At 56.9% G+C, this 14322-nt stretch overlaps 7 protein-coding genes across 7 annotated transcripts; 4 read left to right on the forward strand and 3 right to left on the reverse strand.

Moving 5' to 3' along the window:
* Positions 1–426: 426 nt before the first annotated feature.
* CMQ_900 (cral trio domain containing protein) lies at positions 427–1484 on the reverse strand (the record flags this gene model as incomplete). Its single annotated transcript, XM_014317979.1, has 2 exons — positions 427–734; positions 803–1484. 2 exons carry the CDS (start codon positions 1482–1484, stop codon positions 427–429), a joined length of 990 nt encoding a protein of 329 aa, XP_014173454.1.
* An 887-nt stretch (positions 1485–2371) lies between these two features.
* Positions 2372–3465, forward strand: CMQ_462 (anamorsin family protein; the record flags this gene model as incomplete). The annotated part of the gene is made up of 2 exons (XM_014317541.1): positions 2372–3041; positions 3155–3465. The coding sequence occupies 2 exons, from the start codon at positions 2372–2374 to the stop codon at positions 3463–3465; spliced, it is 981 nt and encodes a 326-aa protein (XP_014173016.1).
* A 511-nt stretch (positions 3466–3976) lies between these two features.
* On the forward strand, positions 3977–6183 carry CMQ_1042 (DNA polymerase alpha primase associated subunit; the record flags this gene model as incomplete). The annotated part of the gene is made up of 3 exons (XM_014318121.1): positions 3977–4323; positions 4392–4565; positions 4632–6183. 3 exons carry the CDS (start codon positions 3977–3979, stop codon positions 6181–6183), a joined length of 2073 nt encoding a protein of 690 aa, XP_014173596.1.
* Positions 6184–6280: 97 nt separating this feature from the next.
* CMQ_1477 (cdp-diacylglycerol-glycerol-3-phosphate 3-phosphatidyltransferase) lies at positions 6281–8191 on the reverse strand (the record flags this gene model as incomplete). The annotated part of the gene is made up of 3 exons (XM_014318556.1): positions 6281–7247; positions 7305–7585; positions 7664–8191. 3 exons carry the CDS (start codon positions 8189–8191, stop codon positions 6281–6283), a joined length of 1776 nt encoding a protein of 591 aa, XP_014174031.1.
* On the forward strand, positions 7233–7822 carry CMQ_584 (uncharacterized protein; the record flags this gene model as incomplete). The annotated part of the gene is made up of 2 exons (XM_014317663.1): positions 7233–7590; positions 7611–7822. 2 exons carry the CDS (start codon positions 7233–7235, stop codon positions 7820–7822), a joined length of 570 nt encoding a protein of 189 aa, XP_014173138.1.
* A 312-nt stretch (positions 8192–8503) lies between the features above and the next one.
* CMQ_879 (NADH-ubiquinone oxidoreductase subunit) lies at positions 8504–9381 on the forward strand (the record flags this gene model as incomplete). The annotated part of the gene is made up of 7 exons (XM_014317958.1): positions 8504–8554; positions 8637–8657; positions 8751–8757; positions 8831–8911; positions 8991–9033; positions 9104–9265; positions 9330–9381. The coding sequence occupies 7 exons, from the start codon at positions 8504–8506 to the stop codon at positions 9379–9381; spliced, it is 417 nt and encodes a 138-aa protein (XP_014173433.1).
* Positions 9382–9656: 275 nt separating this feature from the next.
* CMQ_1036 (nicotinamide nucleotide oxidoreductase) lies at positions 9657–13053 on the reverse strand (the record flags this gene model as incomplete). The annotated part of the gene is made up of 3 exons (XM_014318115.1): positions 9657–9688; positions 9881–12914; positions 13006–13053. 3 exons carry the CDS (start codon positions 13051–13053, stop codon positions 9657–9659), a joined length of 3114 nt encoding a protein of 1037 aa, XP_014173590.1.
* Positions 13054–14322: the final 1269 nt, after the last annotated feature.

Below are 14322 nucleotides of genomic sequence, written 5' to 3' on the forward strand. Positions count from 1 at the left end.
TCGAAGCGCTGTCCTCGTCCGCGGGGGGGCTGCGCGCACGAAAGAGCGAATGCGTCTGTGGGAGGGGGAGGGGGCTCTGGACGCAGTTCAGGGGAGAGATCTTGATCCCAGCTTTAAACCGCTTTTGCGAGACGCTGACAGATGTGGGGCCCTGGCCTTGCCGCTAAAACCGACTGGTGCTTTTTTGGCCTGGGTGCTTTGTGCTGTCAGCCTTGCTTGCACAGAGTAAATGCATCAATCTGTCGTCGGTATTATTACAATGTCTATCTCGAACAGGAATTTGGCTGGGACAGGGCGCCAGTCAGGCTAGAATGCGCATCTACAGACAATATGCTCCAAGTGATCTCTCTCCATTAATTCTGCCCATCTAAGCAGATGCATTCTCCTCGGCCTCGATACTTTTGCAGGGTCATATTCCGAGCCTGTCTATTTCTCAGTAGACGCCACGCCCGTCTCAGAGGCGCCGTTGAGGTAGTCTTCGAATTCACCAACTCGTGATCCGCCGGCTATCCACCGCGCCTTGCGTGCCTCGCGCCGTTCCTCGGTGAGCTTTGTCAATGCTGGCCAGTACGCCGCATGGTCGTATTCGAATTGTAATTTGCCGCCAAAGTCCGACCACAGCTGGTCCGAAGGGACATACTGGTTCATGTCCTCGTTGAACTTGAGCTTCTCGCGCGTCAACGGGTCGATAAACGGTGTGATCAGCTTGAAGAAACCCCACACAACCCAGGGCACTATACAAAAAGCCGTTAGTCTCTGACTCGGTCTCAATTGGGGCCAGCGTGCAACCCAGAGAACGCACCGTTGACGATGAGCGCCCGGCCAAGGCGCTCGGGGTAGTATGTCTGCAGGATGTGCAGCACTTCACGGCCCTGGCCGATGCCCGGCGCCGTGTTGGTGCGGCTCTTGCCCTGCTTGAAGTTGATGAGCAGAGACAGAGTCTCCTGTCCGGGCGGCAACAGGTCGATGACGCGCTCGAGCATGTAGACGAGGTGCTCCACCTGGCGGGGGGACACTTCCGTGTTCTGCCGGCCCGGGTTCAGATACTGACACACTCGGGTTTCCTTGTCAAAGCCCAAGATGAGCTGCTTGCCCGTCTCGTTCTCGGGCGAGATGTAGTCTGCCGTCAGCGACTCGACGCCGTAGTCGCGCCGCCAGCTGAGCGTTTCCTGCAGCCGCTTGGCCGCCTCCTTCTCGTTCCATTTGGTTGCGCGCAGAAAGCGCAGCAGGCACTCTCGGGACAGCCACAACTGCTCGGCCTCTGTGATGGGACCTCCCTTGTCCTTCTCGGACGCAACCTCGGTCCAGCTCTTTGCCTGCTCCAGGAGCCAGTCGTACTTTGTCTTCTGTGCGTCCGTCAGGGTCGGGCGGGCCGCCGGCTTACAGCCAGCCTCCGGAAGCTCAAAGGGCGTCTTGCGAGGCCCGTCGGCCTGCTTCTCCTGTAGAGCTGAGGAACCAGCCGCCGCGGTCTGTGCTGTGCCCATTGTGTGAGCTGTGGACGGAAATGGCAAGGTATGCTGGCGTTTTCGCAGACAGTGGGCTTCGGTGGACAGCTATATAGACCGTGGTAAGAACCCCGTTGGCTAATGCGCGCGATCGAACCCAAGAGGCTGGTCAGAAAAGGAGAGAACTGGGTGGAGCTGCCTCAGCTGTATGTGTACGGTCTATGTACATAAGTAATTAGCTCCTATATGAATATAGAGTAGCAAAGCTGTAAATGCATTTATCGAGCTAATGCGTAAATGGCCTGAATAGCATGTCAATGATGTAAATCCCATGATTGCAGTCGTGCACTTCGTATTGCGCAGTCTTGCAGCGTTGACCGCTTTACGTGGAATTAGCCGACATCCGGAGCACTGCTGCCTAGTCTTGATACGACAAGATCCCCTATAAGGCACGCTGCTTTCGACGCCCTGTACGGAGTATGAGACGACCCGGAAGTCTGGAGGCCAAACTAGTAGCGCAGACACACCGCGCTGAGAAAGGCATCGCTATCACTGGCTACAAAGGCTGTTCGATTTGTCAGACAGCGGCTTAATCGAGCTGTTAGCGTCTACAGGCTACCCTAGTTGACCCCGAACTCGGAACAGTTCACTGGAGGAGGAAAATATTTCTCGTACACCCCGCCAATTTGCCCCCGAATGGACAGTCCAGCCAGTACGGACTTTTCTTTTGTTTGTTATTTCTATTAGAAATTGCTCACAAATCCGTCTCATTCGACAGGCTTCCCCCAGCTTGTTCTTGGTATTCGCTCAACAGTTCTGCTCTCCATAACATTCAGTTCAGTCCTTCAACATCGGAAAGCCAAATACCCGTCTCTCTCATCTATATCTTGTGATAAAATTGCGGACGACGATCTAAGCGGCTTACGATGCCTCCCTCCGTGTCCATCGACATGCTCGATGACAGCGTCGACTTCTCTGGCTTCAAGACGGCAGCGGGTTCAAAGACGAATGCCATTCGAGTGACGGCGCAGCAGCTGCCTAGCTCGAAGACCTTATTGCTTGCACCGCCGTCTGTCGCTTCCCACGAGGAGAAACTACGGGCCGTCTTCGCCACGCATGACCGATCCACCTCTGACCTGCAGATGCTCGATCGAGTTGCCGCCGGTCTTGTCACCCTAGTGCCAGCCTCGTACGATCTTGTTCTCGTCCTGACCGACACCAATGGCTCACACCGCACCGAAGCGCTCCAGCTGCTCCAGCGCAGTGCTTATACAGCGTTGGTGCCGTCCATGAAGGTCGGTGCTAAGCTGCAGCTCCAGGACGGCGGTCGCCTCCAGGGGGCAGAGGCGCGTGAGGCTATCCTCGCCGGCCTCGTGGAGAAGGATGGCGTGTTCGAAAAGACAGAGGAAGAGGAGGCAGAGGTGGTCGTGCCATTGCGGTTCGGCGCGAAGAAGAAGACGGCGCCTGCAGCAGCTGTCGCTACGAGCAAAGGCCCGGTGGTGACCTTGAATCTCGATGACTACAACGATGGCGACGAGCTAGTAGACGAAGACAGTTTGTTGACGCAGGAAGAGCGAAACAGACCTCCTCAGCAACGTGAGTATCTCACCTCGTTAGCGATAGTCGTGCAAGCCGATGCCGCTTGTAACCCCTGTCTCTCTGGCGATACCCCACTCTACCTACAATTGTTACTGACACCGGAACTGCAGCTCCCCAATGCAACGTGGACGGCCAAAAGCGGCGACGGCCGTGCAAGGACTGCACGTGCGGACTTGCTGAGCGACTTGAGGAAGAGGACCGGACGCGGAGGGCCGACGCCGACAACAACCTCAGCAACGTGTTCAAGCTGGACTCGGACGACCTCAACGAGCTGGACTTTACGATCAAGGGGAAGACTGGGTCATGCAACAGCTGCTCACTGGGCGATGCGTTCCGTTGCTCGACCTGTCCCTACATTGGCCTGCCGCCCTTCCAGCCGGGCGAAGAGGTCAAAATTATGAGCGGCCTGGTGCAGCTCTAAGCGACACATACTGCATAAGTGATTGGGGCTGACCCATCAGGGACATATGGACGGGATACAGCAGCGGGCTGGGGTATTCTTTTGCTTTTTAAACTTATTTTACCCCCTTTTGGCGTTCTAGTTTACTTTATGGCATTGGATTTGCGTTATTCATGTTCGGGATTGCAGGGACGACCAAAATTTGCATTTAATGGTTAGACTGGAGGCGAAGGCAGGCGATAAATGGGCACTTGGAGAGGTCAACATGGCTAGAAGTGCTAAGGCGACTGGACTTGAAGGAAGCAATGCGAATGGGCACTCGTCTGGATAGGATATAGCATGACTTCCAAGTTCTCAATGTAAAGTGGCGAAGCACAGTCAATAGATCCGTGCATATATACACGAGCACTGTTTATGATCACTGTACGCGAATTGGTGGGGCACTTAACGCGTCGTAGGTGCATCGTCTCCCAAATTGGCAGCGACGCGGCAAACCTGGTCCGTTCTTCTGCGCCGCACGACTCGAAACACAATGGCCGATACGACGGTGGCAAAGCTCAACGAGCGGTTTGCGACGGGTGGGCAGGCCCTGGAGCCGGACGTGGTGATGCAGCTGCAGTCAATCATGAAGATGCACGGACTGCCAGTGCAGGAGCTGTTCTACAAGTGGGAGGCATACTGCATCAAGATGGACCTGGAGGCAGCGGCGATGTCAATGGAGCGGCTGCGCGCGTTCAAGCAAGATCTGCAGGACGCGCTGGAGCGGCGCAATCAGGAACAGCAGCCGTCGCTGAGCGTACACAAGAAACCGAAATCTGAGGTCAGGCGGCTGGCAGCCACGCAGAGAAATGCGGCCAAGCAAGGCGGTGTCTTTGATATGTGAGTTGCACGTTTGGCGGGTTTTCCTCGCGGTCTCGTCTTCCTGCTGACGTAGCTGTTGCATGCAGGCTCGACGGCCTCGTTCCTGGCACATCAGCCAAGACGGGCGGCAACAATGTCGGATCTGGGAAAAAGAGCACGCCTTCGGTCTCACGGGTGAAGAGTGAGTACATGGGCAGCTCACCAGACCACAAAACGCCGTCGAAGCTGGCCGACCAGCTCGGTGCTATGGGGGCAATTGCGTACGTTTTCACAGCCAGCAATACGAGGTATTCCTGTTTCTAACCCTGGCACAACTCTGGCGACAGGCCATCCTCGTTCAACGACCGGCAGAATGCGGGCGATGTCATCGAGATTCTAAACCGGCAGCTCCCGGCAGCAGAGCGGCCAATTGCGCCGTATGCAGAGCCGCGGGTTAAGCTGACAGGGGCCTCGGACCAGAAGAAGCTGGGCTACAAGCCGATGGCGATGAAACTCTCGGAGGCGTCTGAGATCCTGGACGACCGGATCGACGAGTTCACCAAGCTGGTTTTGGACCACCACAAGCTCGACGACGACGAGATCGGCAACGCGGCCAGCCAGGGCACGGCCGAGATTGTGGCCGTAGGCCGCATAGCGTCAGACTCGGCCTCGGGCAAGCTCAACGCGGCCTCAGCGGTTCTAGAGACGTCACGACGCAGGGGCGGCGGGCTACGCGTGCCGTTGGACCTCGGGCGGCTCAAGGGCTTCCAGTTCTTCCCCGGGCAGATTGTGGCCCTGCGCGGGACAAACTCGTCGGGTCACGCGTTTGCCGTCAGCCAAGTGCTAGAGCTACCGCTGCTGCCCAATGCGGCATCCTCGTTGACGGCGCTGATGGGACACCGCGAGAAGATGCGTGGCCATGGTGGTGGCGACGGCGACGAGGACGACATGATGGACGTGGACGGCAACAGCAACACACAAAACGCGCTAGCACCGTTGAACATCATCTACGCATCAGGGCCATATACAGCGGACGACAATCTGGACTTTGAGCCGCTGCATGCGCTCTGCAGCAAGGCAGCCGACACCGGAGTGGACGCGGTGGTGCTGGCAGGGCCGTTTCTGGATGCAGACCACCCGCTGATCGCGACAGGCGACTTTGACCTGCCAGAGGACGCGGTGGTGGAGCCGGACGCGGCGACGATGGCGACGGTGTTTCGCTACCTAGTGGCACCAGCACTGCAGCAGCTGACGACAGCCAACCCGGCGGTGATGGTGCTGCTGGTGCCGTCGGTGCGAGACGTGTTGGACCGGCACGTGTCGTGGCCACAGGACGCGTTTTCGCGGCGAGACCTAGGACTGCCCAAAGCTGTGCGCATCGTAGGAAACCCGATGACGCTGTCGATCAACGAGATGGTGCTGGGGGTATCGTCACAGGACGTGCTGTACGAGCTGCGGCACGAGGAGCTGTCGGGCGGGCGGCTGGCTGATGCCAACGCTATGTCACGAGCATGTCGCTACTTGCTGGAGCAGCGACATTACTTCCCGCTGTTTCCGCCGGTAGATCGCCGCAGTCTTCCGCGCACAGGCGTGGCCGACACGGATTTCGTGGCCACGGGCGCGATGCTTGACACGAGCTACCTGAAGCTGGGCGAGATGGTCAACGTGCGGCCGGACGTGTTGGTCGTGCCGAGTGCGCTGCCGCCGTTTGCCAGGGTGGTCGAGAGCGTGCTGGTCATCAATCCGGGCTACCTGTCGAAGCGGCGAGGCGCAGGGACGTATGCTCGCATGACCTTGTATCCGCCAGCGGTCGACAGTGCGGCACTTGCACAGGACGGAGAGCAGATGGTCGGCCACGGCATCTTTGAGCGGGCGAGGGTAGAGATTATAAAGATATGAGGGTATCCTGTTTTGTTTGATTGGATATCTGTAGCTTATGCGAATATTCACTTAACAGAGATATGCATACATGAATATACCCTTGCAGCCTTGCCTCCTATAGAGCGCCGCCCAGCGCCTGTACAATCCACATGGCCAGACGCACATGCGCGCGCACCCGTCGCTCCGGCTGGGCAAAGTCATCGCGGCTGACAGGCTGCGCATATGTCTGCAGCCAGGATTCCTCGGCGCCAAGGCGAGCCTGTAGCGCTGCGTTGCGCGTCACCACCAGTGCGTTTGCCTCGAGGTCCAGGGTGTAGCTGCGCTTAGTATAGTTGGAGCTGCCCACCAGCGTCATTGCCGGCGACATCTCGCCCGGCAGCGTGATCCAGAGGCCTTTGGCATGGTATGTCCACCCGCCGAGCTGACCGACGGTGCCGCGTCGCCACTCTTTGAGCGTGATGGCCGATGTTGCCGTGCGGTCGGCCGCCTTGAGGAAACGATGCGCCAAGAACGTGTAGGCGTCTGGAAGCATGCCTGAAACTCCCGGGGACCGGTAGAAGCCGTTTGCATACGGCGAGGCCGTGATGACCGTTCCTGTCGCGGCCGCTGTCGAGAGTAGCAGCTTAGTCAGCGACGGCGCCGGATTGAAGTAGCCAGCCGTGAACGTCCACGACGAGCCGGCATAATCGGGCCGAGACAGCGTCTGCAGCACGTGTGTAAGTGCAGGTCGCTCGGTCGAACTGTCGGGCCGAAGCAGCTGCGTCATCTGTGCCAGCACATACACAGAAGTGTCTGCACCCGGGCTTGCTGCTGCTGCTGCCTTCTGCGGTGCCACCAGGCCATGCAGCACGCCTGTAGCTGCCGTCACAAAGGCACCCGGCTGCTCCAGCGGCGAAGGAGCCCGGTTGTCGTCCGGCCACACCATCTCGAAGCTGTCAACGGCCGTTGGCGATGGCCGAACCTGAAAGCTGAGCGAGGACACAGCGCTGTGCAGCTGCCAGTAGAAATCAGTCACGTCTCTGGACGAGAAGACGTGGTAGCGGTCTTGCCGGTTGGTAAAGTAGTCCATGGACAGATTGGCCCTGCAAGCAAGACATCAGCCTAGATCATCATCCCGCGTGGGAATAGGGACCACCTACCCGGTCAGCACGATCTCGTCATCCACCCCGTACAGCTTCATGTGCTGTAGCCCCCAGCCTTCGTTGATCCGCTTGGGAATACACCGCCTGCGGAGACCCGTGAGGTTCGGCGTGTGGTACATACGCAGCTCGACGCGATCGGCCCCGAACTCGGCCACTAGCGGTGCCAGCAACGAGGCGCACGACGGCGCAGGAGACTCGCGCGTGCCACGGAGCGCGTCAGTGACGATCGAAAGCTTCAGGGCCGGTTTTGCGCGCAATGCCGTCTGCAGAGTGTTGATCTATCGTTTGCGCCCGCCTCATCAGCTCGGATTTTCGGCAGGAAAAAGATTGAAGAAAAGAAGAAGAAAACCACGCACCAGCTCTGTTTCCGACTTGCCAATGTAGAGCGTCGACAAGAAGATGCGATGCTCAGCACCACGGATCATCGTCTTGAGCGTCTCGTAAAACTCAGCTGGCGTCTCGAGCACCCGTACTTGCGACCCGTGAATGCGGAAGCACGGCGCGATGCGGTCTAACTCGTCGACAAAGGGAGCCAGCATGAGCCCAGCCGTCGCCACCGTTACTACCGCGCTTCCAGATGCCATTCCCGAGGCGCTGGCCATCATCGTCACGGGCTTTGCGCTCTTGGCTGCAGCAGCGACAGCAGTTGTGGACGACAGCCGGCGACCCACGCTGACGCTGCCGCTGGAGAAGAGACACCGGATCCATACCAGCGACCGGCTGCTGCTGGTCTTGGCGCCGGTGCTGCTGTGTCGCACCTGTATCGTCTTAGTCGGACTTGCGCTCTGAGATGGCAGCACCCGCTTGTGGCCGGCGATTTGCCGGCATGATGAAGCTGCTGAGAGACAGCCGGCGGTGCATCGTGCAGCGCCGCGAGCACTCATTGCCGGTGGGGCACAGAAGCAGCTGGCGGGGGGGAAGAACAGGCGTATGCAAGCGGACAGAACGGAGAGAGGCCCCAACGTCCCGCGAAACTGCTACGGAAAAAGGTCGCTTTCCGTTTGGGCCAATTCGTGCGATGTTAGTAATGCGCCTCGTCAAGCTGTCCTATTGGCTGTAGATCTTCACTTTTGGACCCACTTTGCTGCTTCTTCCTCTCCGCCATCAACCGACGAAATAGAGCCTCTTTTGTGATTTTCGCCATCTTGCTCTTGCGCAACCGATCCTCTGCCGACCGCGACCCATCTCTGCCCGAAATGTCGACGCTTTCACGTACTCTCGGCTACCTGCGCCGCATTGGCATCAAGGTACGAGCGAGCCGGCCACGATGGCCGCCCGAATTAACCGAAACGTGCACTGCTAACTTCTCGCCCTCTCGCCTCGAAACAGGAATACTGGCATCAACTGAACGTATGTCGCCTCTCCCACAGGCCGGTCCCGGCCCAGTCTCTACTGCTTCCAGACACAGACTGACTCCAGGCGTCTGGATGCCCACAAATCTAGTACATCGGTAAAGACCTCTCCCAGACAGGCATTGCGAGCCCACATCAGCACAGAAAGACTCACAGACCCCTTCTTTATAGGTGACACCAAGGCCGGCACCCTCATGGGCGTCGACAAGGCCGGAAACAAGTACTACGAAAACATGGAAGAGGAGCTGCCACGTGCGTAATGCTCGGATTCGATCTTTGCGCAGATGGAAGAGGAACGCTGACAGACGAACGAACTGGACCCCGGAAACAGTGCGCACCCGTTGGATCGACTACAAGAAGCGTGACTATGATCCGTACGTGCGAGACCTAACAGACGGGCCAAGGCTAGAGGAAAATGCTGACGGTGTATCTTTTTGTTACCAGTGGCCAGATCGAGCCTCTGTGGCACGCATGGCTCTCTTACTCCGTCGACCAGCCGCCTACACAGGATCCCTTGATGGCACTGGCTGATTCTCGCCCGTGGGTCACCCTGGAGCACAAGCCCAACTACACGGCCACCCGCGGTGCCTTTAAGACCTACAACACGTATGTCATGCTCTTTCCGGCTCGCTAGGCCTCGACCCGTCGTGCTGACTCTTCCGACCTTCAGAACCAAGCCCAAGATCAGCTCCTGGGAGCCGATCGCTGCGCCGCGTCAATAGACCCAAAGTATGGCGCCTGGTGAGCAGATGTGCCGTTGGGCATGTACATATCTTTTGCAGTGTGACGAGAAGAACGGTGATTCCAATATATACGGTCAAAGCTATCAAACATACGGCAAAGCCGCCAACGTGACACTGTGGCCGACACGTAAACGTTGTTCGTCATTTACAGTAGATACTTACCAACGCTCCGTAAAGGCACACAGCCTCCAACAGCAGCGAAACTGGCAGTTTGTCGGCCTATTGTATATGTGCAGGTGCAAGCTCCCGTCTGTCTAGATTCGCGCCTCGATAGCCGATTTTATAGCTGCACGCAGAGACATGTCAGCTTATCTCTGATTCTCTGGTAATGAAACGGGGATGCCTGTTCTTACCGTCACAGCTCGTCTTGGCATCACCAAAGAGCATCCGTGTTCCAGGCATGTAGAACATGGGATTGGGTACGTCAGCTAGCCGACAGTCAGCACAAACTTCGTCGTCCAGAGTATGATCAGCTTACCGTAGCCACTAGCCAAGCTCCGCTTCATGACAATCACTTGCTTGCTCTTCCATGCGTGAAGCACAGGCATGCCAGCAATGGCACTGCCTGGCTCGAGGGCAGCCGGGTTGACCGTGTCGTTGGCCCCGATGACCAGCGTCAGATCGGTGTCCGAAAAGTCATCGTTGATCTCGTCCATCTCCAACACGATATCGTACGGCACAGACGCCTCGGCCAGAAGCACGTTGCACTGCCCAGGCATACGTCCAGCCACAGGATGGATGGCAAACCGGACTTGTATCCCCTTAGAGCGCAGCATCTGCGTGATCTCCGAGATGGCGTATTGAGCTTTCGCCACCGCCATTCCGTACCCGACAACAATAATGACAGACTCGGAATTGACAAGCGATTCTGCAGTCTCCTCCACCGTTGTATTCGTCACAGAGCCTTCTATCGCCTTAGTGCCCTCAGCCGGTGCCGCGATGTTTTGAAGGCCGCCAAAGAGTACGTTGACCAGTGACCGGTTCATGGCCACACACATGACGTACGACAGAATGGAGCCGGACACGCCAATCAGCGCTCCAACCGATGTCAGCAGCGAGTTGTCCAACATGAAGCCTTCCGCCACAAGGGCGAAGCCGCTGTAGGCATTCAGCACAGTAATGACGACGGGCATATCAGCGCCGCCAATGGCGGCCGTCGTGGTATACCCCTTCAGGAAGGACAAGACTGTGTTTGCAGCCAGTGCACCCGCCGCTATAGCAGGAGAGCCTGGTGCCATAGTAAGAAAGGCGCCCATTGTTGCCGCATTTGTAGCCAGAAGACTGGAATTGATGATGTGGCGCCCCAGAAGATTTAACGGCTTTGAAGACATTTTTCCAGCCAGCTTGAGAAAGGCAACGATAGAGCCGGTAAAGGTGATGCCGCCAATCAGCACACCCAGGTATCCGGTGACTAGGTGAAGCGTGGTGATATCGGAGATGTCAGTCATGACACTGCCTATGCTTGTCAGGACGGCAGCGAGACCAACAACGGAGTGCAGGGCAGCCACAGTCTGCGGCAGGTCTGTTGGTGTGATACGCTTGCCAATTAGCAGGCCGATGATACTGCCGATGGTGGCAAGTCCTCCAAACTGTGCCAGAACTTCAGGCGAGAATCCCACAGCGAGCAATGAGGCCAGAACTCCGGAGCTGACACCGAGAATGCCCAAGATGTTGCCCATACGGGCTGTTGCCTGTGATGCAAGGCTGGAGATGGAGCTGATGCAGAGGATGGAGCTGACAAGGTAGCCAGCCTGTACGAGGCCGGCAGCACCAGTGGAAGCAGCCGCAATAAACCCACCGCCGCAGACAGCTGCCGGGATGGCGTAGAGCCAAGGGTACTCTGGCGGATCCGTAGGCCGCTTGAACATGTCAAGCATTCGCTTTGTGAGAACAAAGCCTCCAGAGACGTTCACAAAGGCCAGAAGAACTGAGAGCGCGCCAAATGCTTGAGGAATTGTCTCGGGAAGATATCCGCCGCCTAGAATGAAAAAGCCTCCGACGCCTACCATGCCGGATATGGCATTGGTCACACTCATCAAGGGTGAGTGCAGAGCAGGTGTAACGCCCAAAACAACGCGATATCCGACCAATGAGGCCAGCCCAAATATGAACGCGTTGCTCATGAAGATGGGGCCTGTCAGCTTTCCGAGGGCAATTGCTGTGCCCATTCCGCCGGTCACAAGAGCAACCTCACGTGAAGTCCTCTGGAAGGGGGTCAGAGCAACGGACTCGGCAGCAAGTACAGTTTCTTTCGGTGCGGGTGGTGCTGGAGGGGGTGCTGGTCGTGGCGCAGGCGGCAGGATCTTGCCGTTCTGGGTGACAATGGCACCACGGACGACCTCATCGGTCAGATCAATACCGAACTCCTTCTCGACAGGGGCCATTGACAGCATAAACTTGGTGATATTGTTCGAGTAAAGCGTTGATGACTGCGTGGGCAGACGTGAAGGCATATCTGAATAGCCAATGATGGTGGTGCCGTTGTATACCGAGAGCTTTCCTGGAATGGTCTTCTCGCAATTGCCGCCGGCCTCAGCAGCCAAATCCACGATGACGGACCCGGGCTTCATCATGTCGACGATATGCGTAGGCAACAACTTGGGGGCGGGCATTCCAGGAATCAGGGCAGTGGTGATTATGATGTCAACATCCTTGGCTTGTTCGGAAAACAATTTCATCTCGGCATCGTGGAAGGCCTTGGACACCTCTTTTGCGTAGCCACCAGCTCCAGAGCCATCCTCTTCGATCCCTTCGACCTCGATGAACTCTGCGCCGAGAGATTGTACCTGCTCGCGAGTGGCAGACCGGGTATCAAAGCCACGAACGATGGCACCCATGCGGCGAGCCGTGACAATGGCACTCAGGCCGGCAACACCAGCTCCAATGACCAGGACCTTGCTAGGTGGGATCTTGCCTGCAGCCGTAACCTGACCAGTGAGAAAGCGGCCAAAGTGGTTTGAAGCCTCCAAAACAGCCTTGTACCCGGCAATATTGGCCATAGAGCTGAGGGCATCGAATGACTGCGCCCTTGAGATGCGAGGTATCATATCCATAGCAAAGGTGGTGACATTGCGAGCAGCCAAGGCTTCCACAATTTCCGTGTTCTGGACAGGCTGTACGAAGGATATCAAGGTTTGGCCAGGCCGGGCATCAGCAGCCTCTGCGAGACTTGGTCCGCGAACCTTGAGCACAATATCAGCGCCCTGCCAAACACCAGCAGCGTCATTGACCAGCGTAGCACCGGCCTTTTCGTAGGCAGAGTCGAGAAAACCGGCGTCGGCACCAGCACCACGCTCAATGAGCACGGTGCCAAAGCCTTTCTTGATAAGCATGGAGACATTCTGTGGCGTCAATGCGACACGATGTTCGTTAGGAAAGATTTCTCGCGGCGTGCCGACTGTAAGCCTGGCGTAAGGTGTGGTCAGTGGGATGACCTTTGTGGGGTCAGTGACGGCCGATCCAGCAGCAGAATCATCAGAAATCACCGAGGCACGGCGGACAAGCTGAAGAGGCTGCAGATTCTTTAGAGGCGTACTGGGGCCAATAGAACCTGGGACCAAGGCTGGTAACCGAGGGTTGCGCTGATAGCTCGAAGAGTTATACCATTGTGCCCCTCGGCAAGCGACTACGGTAGCCCGCGCCGCGGGCCATGTGAAAAGATCTGTTATAGAGTCAGTCGGTCGGAACGGGAGCTCGCAGGTCTAGACTTTAAAAGAAGCAGACGAATAGGAGGTACAAAACACACCATGACTAACACAGCTGGACGAAAGACTTGAGATGGGCGCAGCTAAAAGCCAGCCCGTCTGAGCCACGACCGGCCGGACAACGAGAGACCACGGAACCGTCATAGATGGCGGAGGTACCAGAGCATTTGTCACAGTGGAATTTGAAAGTCGATGCTTCTTGTCCCTGTATCTTTGTATGTCGTGGGCTCGTAGGCACCACGGCTAACATAGGTTTCTACCCTCGGCAAATGTGGGGCAACGTTGCAAGTTTGACTCAAGCCTTCGTAGCTCTACTACCAAAGCTTTGACCGAGAACGGCTGTCCCTCAAGCTAAGATGAGGGAAGTGGACTCATTGGGCCTCGGATGCAGCCAAGCCGCCTAGCCCGAAAACAGGAAGCTGATGTTGCTCTGGACAGAGAAGGGATAGGAAGGAAACGAGTCTCGGCTTTATAAGAATGAGCAGATGAAGACAGAAGAACGCTGTCAACCGATGCGATGTGGGACAGAAACACGAATACGAGGTGAGAAACCGGAACAGAAAAGAACAAACAGGCCTCATGGAGGAGATGCTCGATTAATTTTACAGCAAAGAGCAAGATCACGCCCAGAATCCGCAAACGGAAGGTGCCATGCCACACTGGTCCGCATGCACGCGGGGTATTATAATGTGATGCGCCTGTCAAGAGAAAGCCCACTGTTGCATTCCCCGCTTTTTTGTGTTTTGTCAGGAACACCGGCGACTTGCCGTCGTTGCGCTCCTTCTCTGTCACCCGCAGTCCTCTACGTAATGACGAATCTTTTGGAACGGCAGGGACGAGTCGAGCGCAATTTGTCTTCCCGACCAGTCAGTGCAAAAAAGCCCCACACAAAACAACGAGAGAGCCTACGACTATCGTACGAGTATCGTGCTCATAGCTTCGTTGTGTGCTTCCAGGGCAGTAGGTTTCGCAGAGTCTGAAATATATACCAGCCCGGCGGCGTCATTGTATAAAAAATAACTGCCCCCTGTCCCGCCGCTGAGGCGGTACTCGTACTCGTACTCGTACACGTAAAGCTGGCCTGGATCAGCAATCTGCCTGCTAAGATGAAGAGAAAACCGATGCTGTCGCTTTCCTAGACTCCCAGACGGCAGATTCGATATCTGGAAGCAGTACAGTGAGCAGAGACATATGTTGACGCTACACTGTACTTGTA

This window comes from Grosmannia clavigera, assembly GCF_000143105.1.
Source record: "Grosmannia clavigera kw1407 unplaced genomic scaffold GCSC_140, whole genome shotgun sequence".
Taxonomy (NCBI): Eukaryota; Fungi; Ascomycota; class Sordariomycetes; order Ophiostomatales; family Ophiostomataceae; genus Leptographium; species Leptographium clavigerum.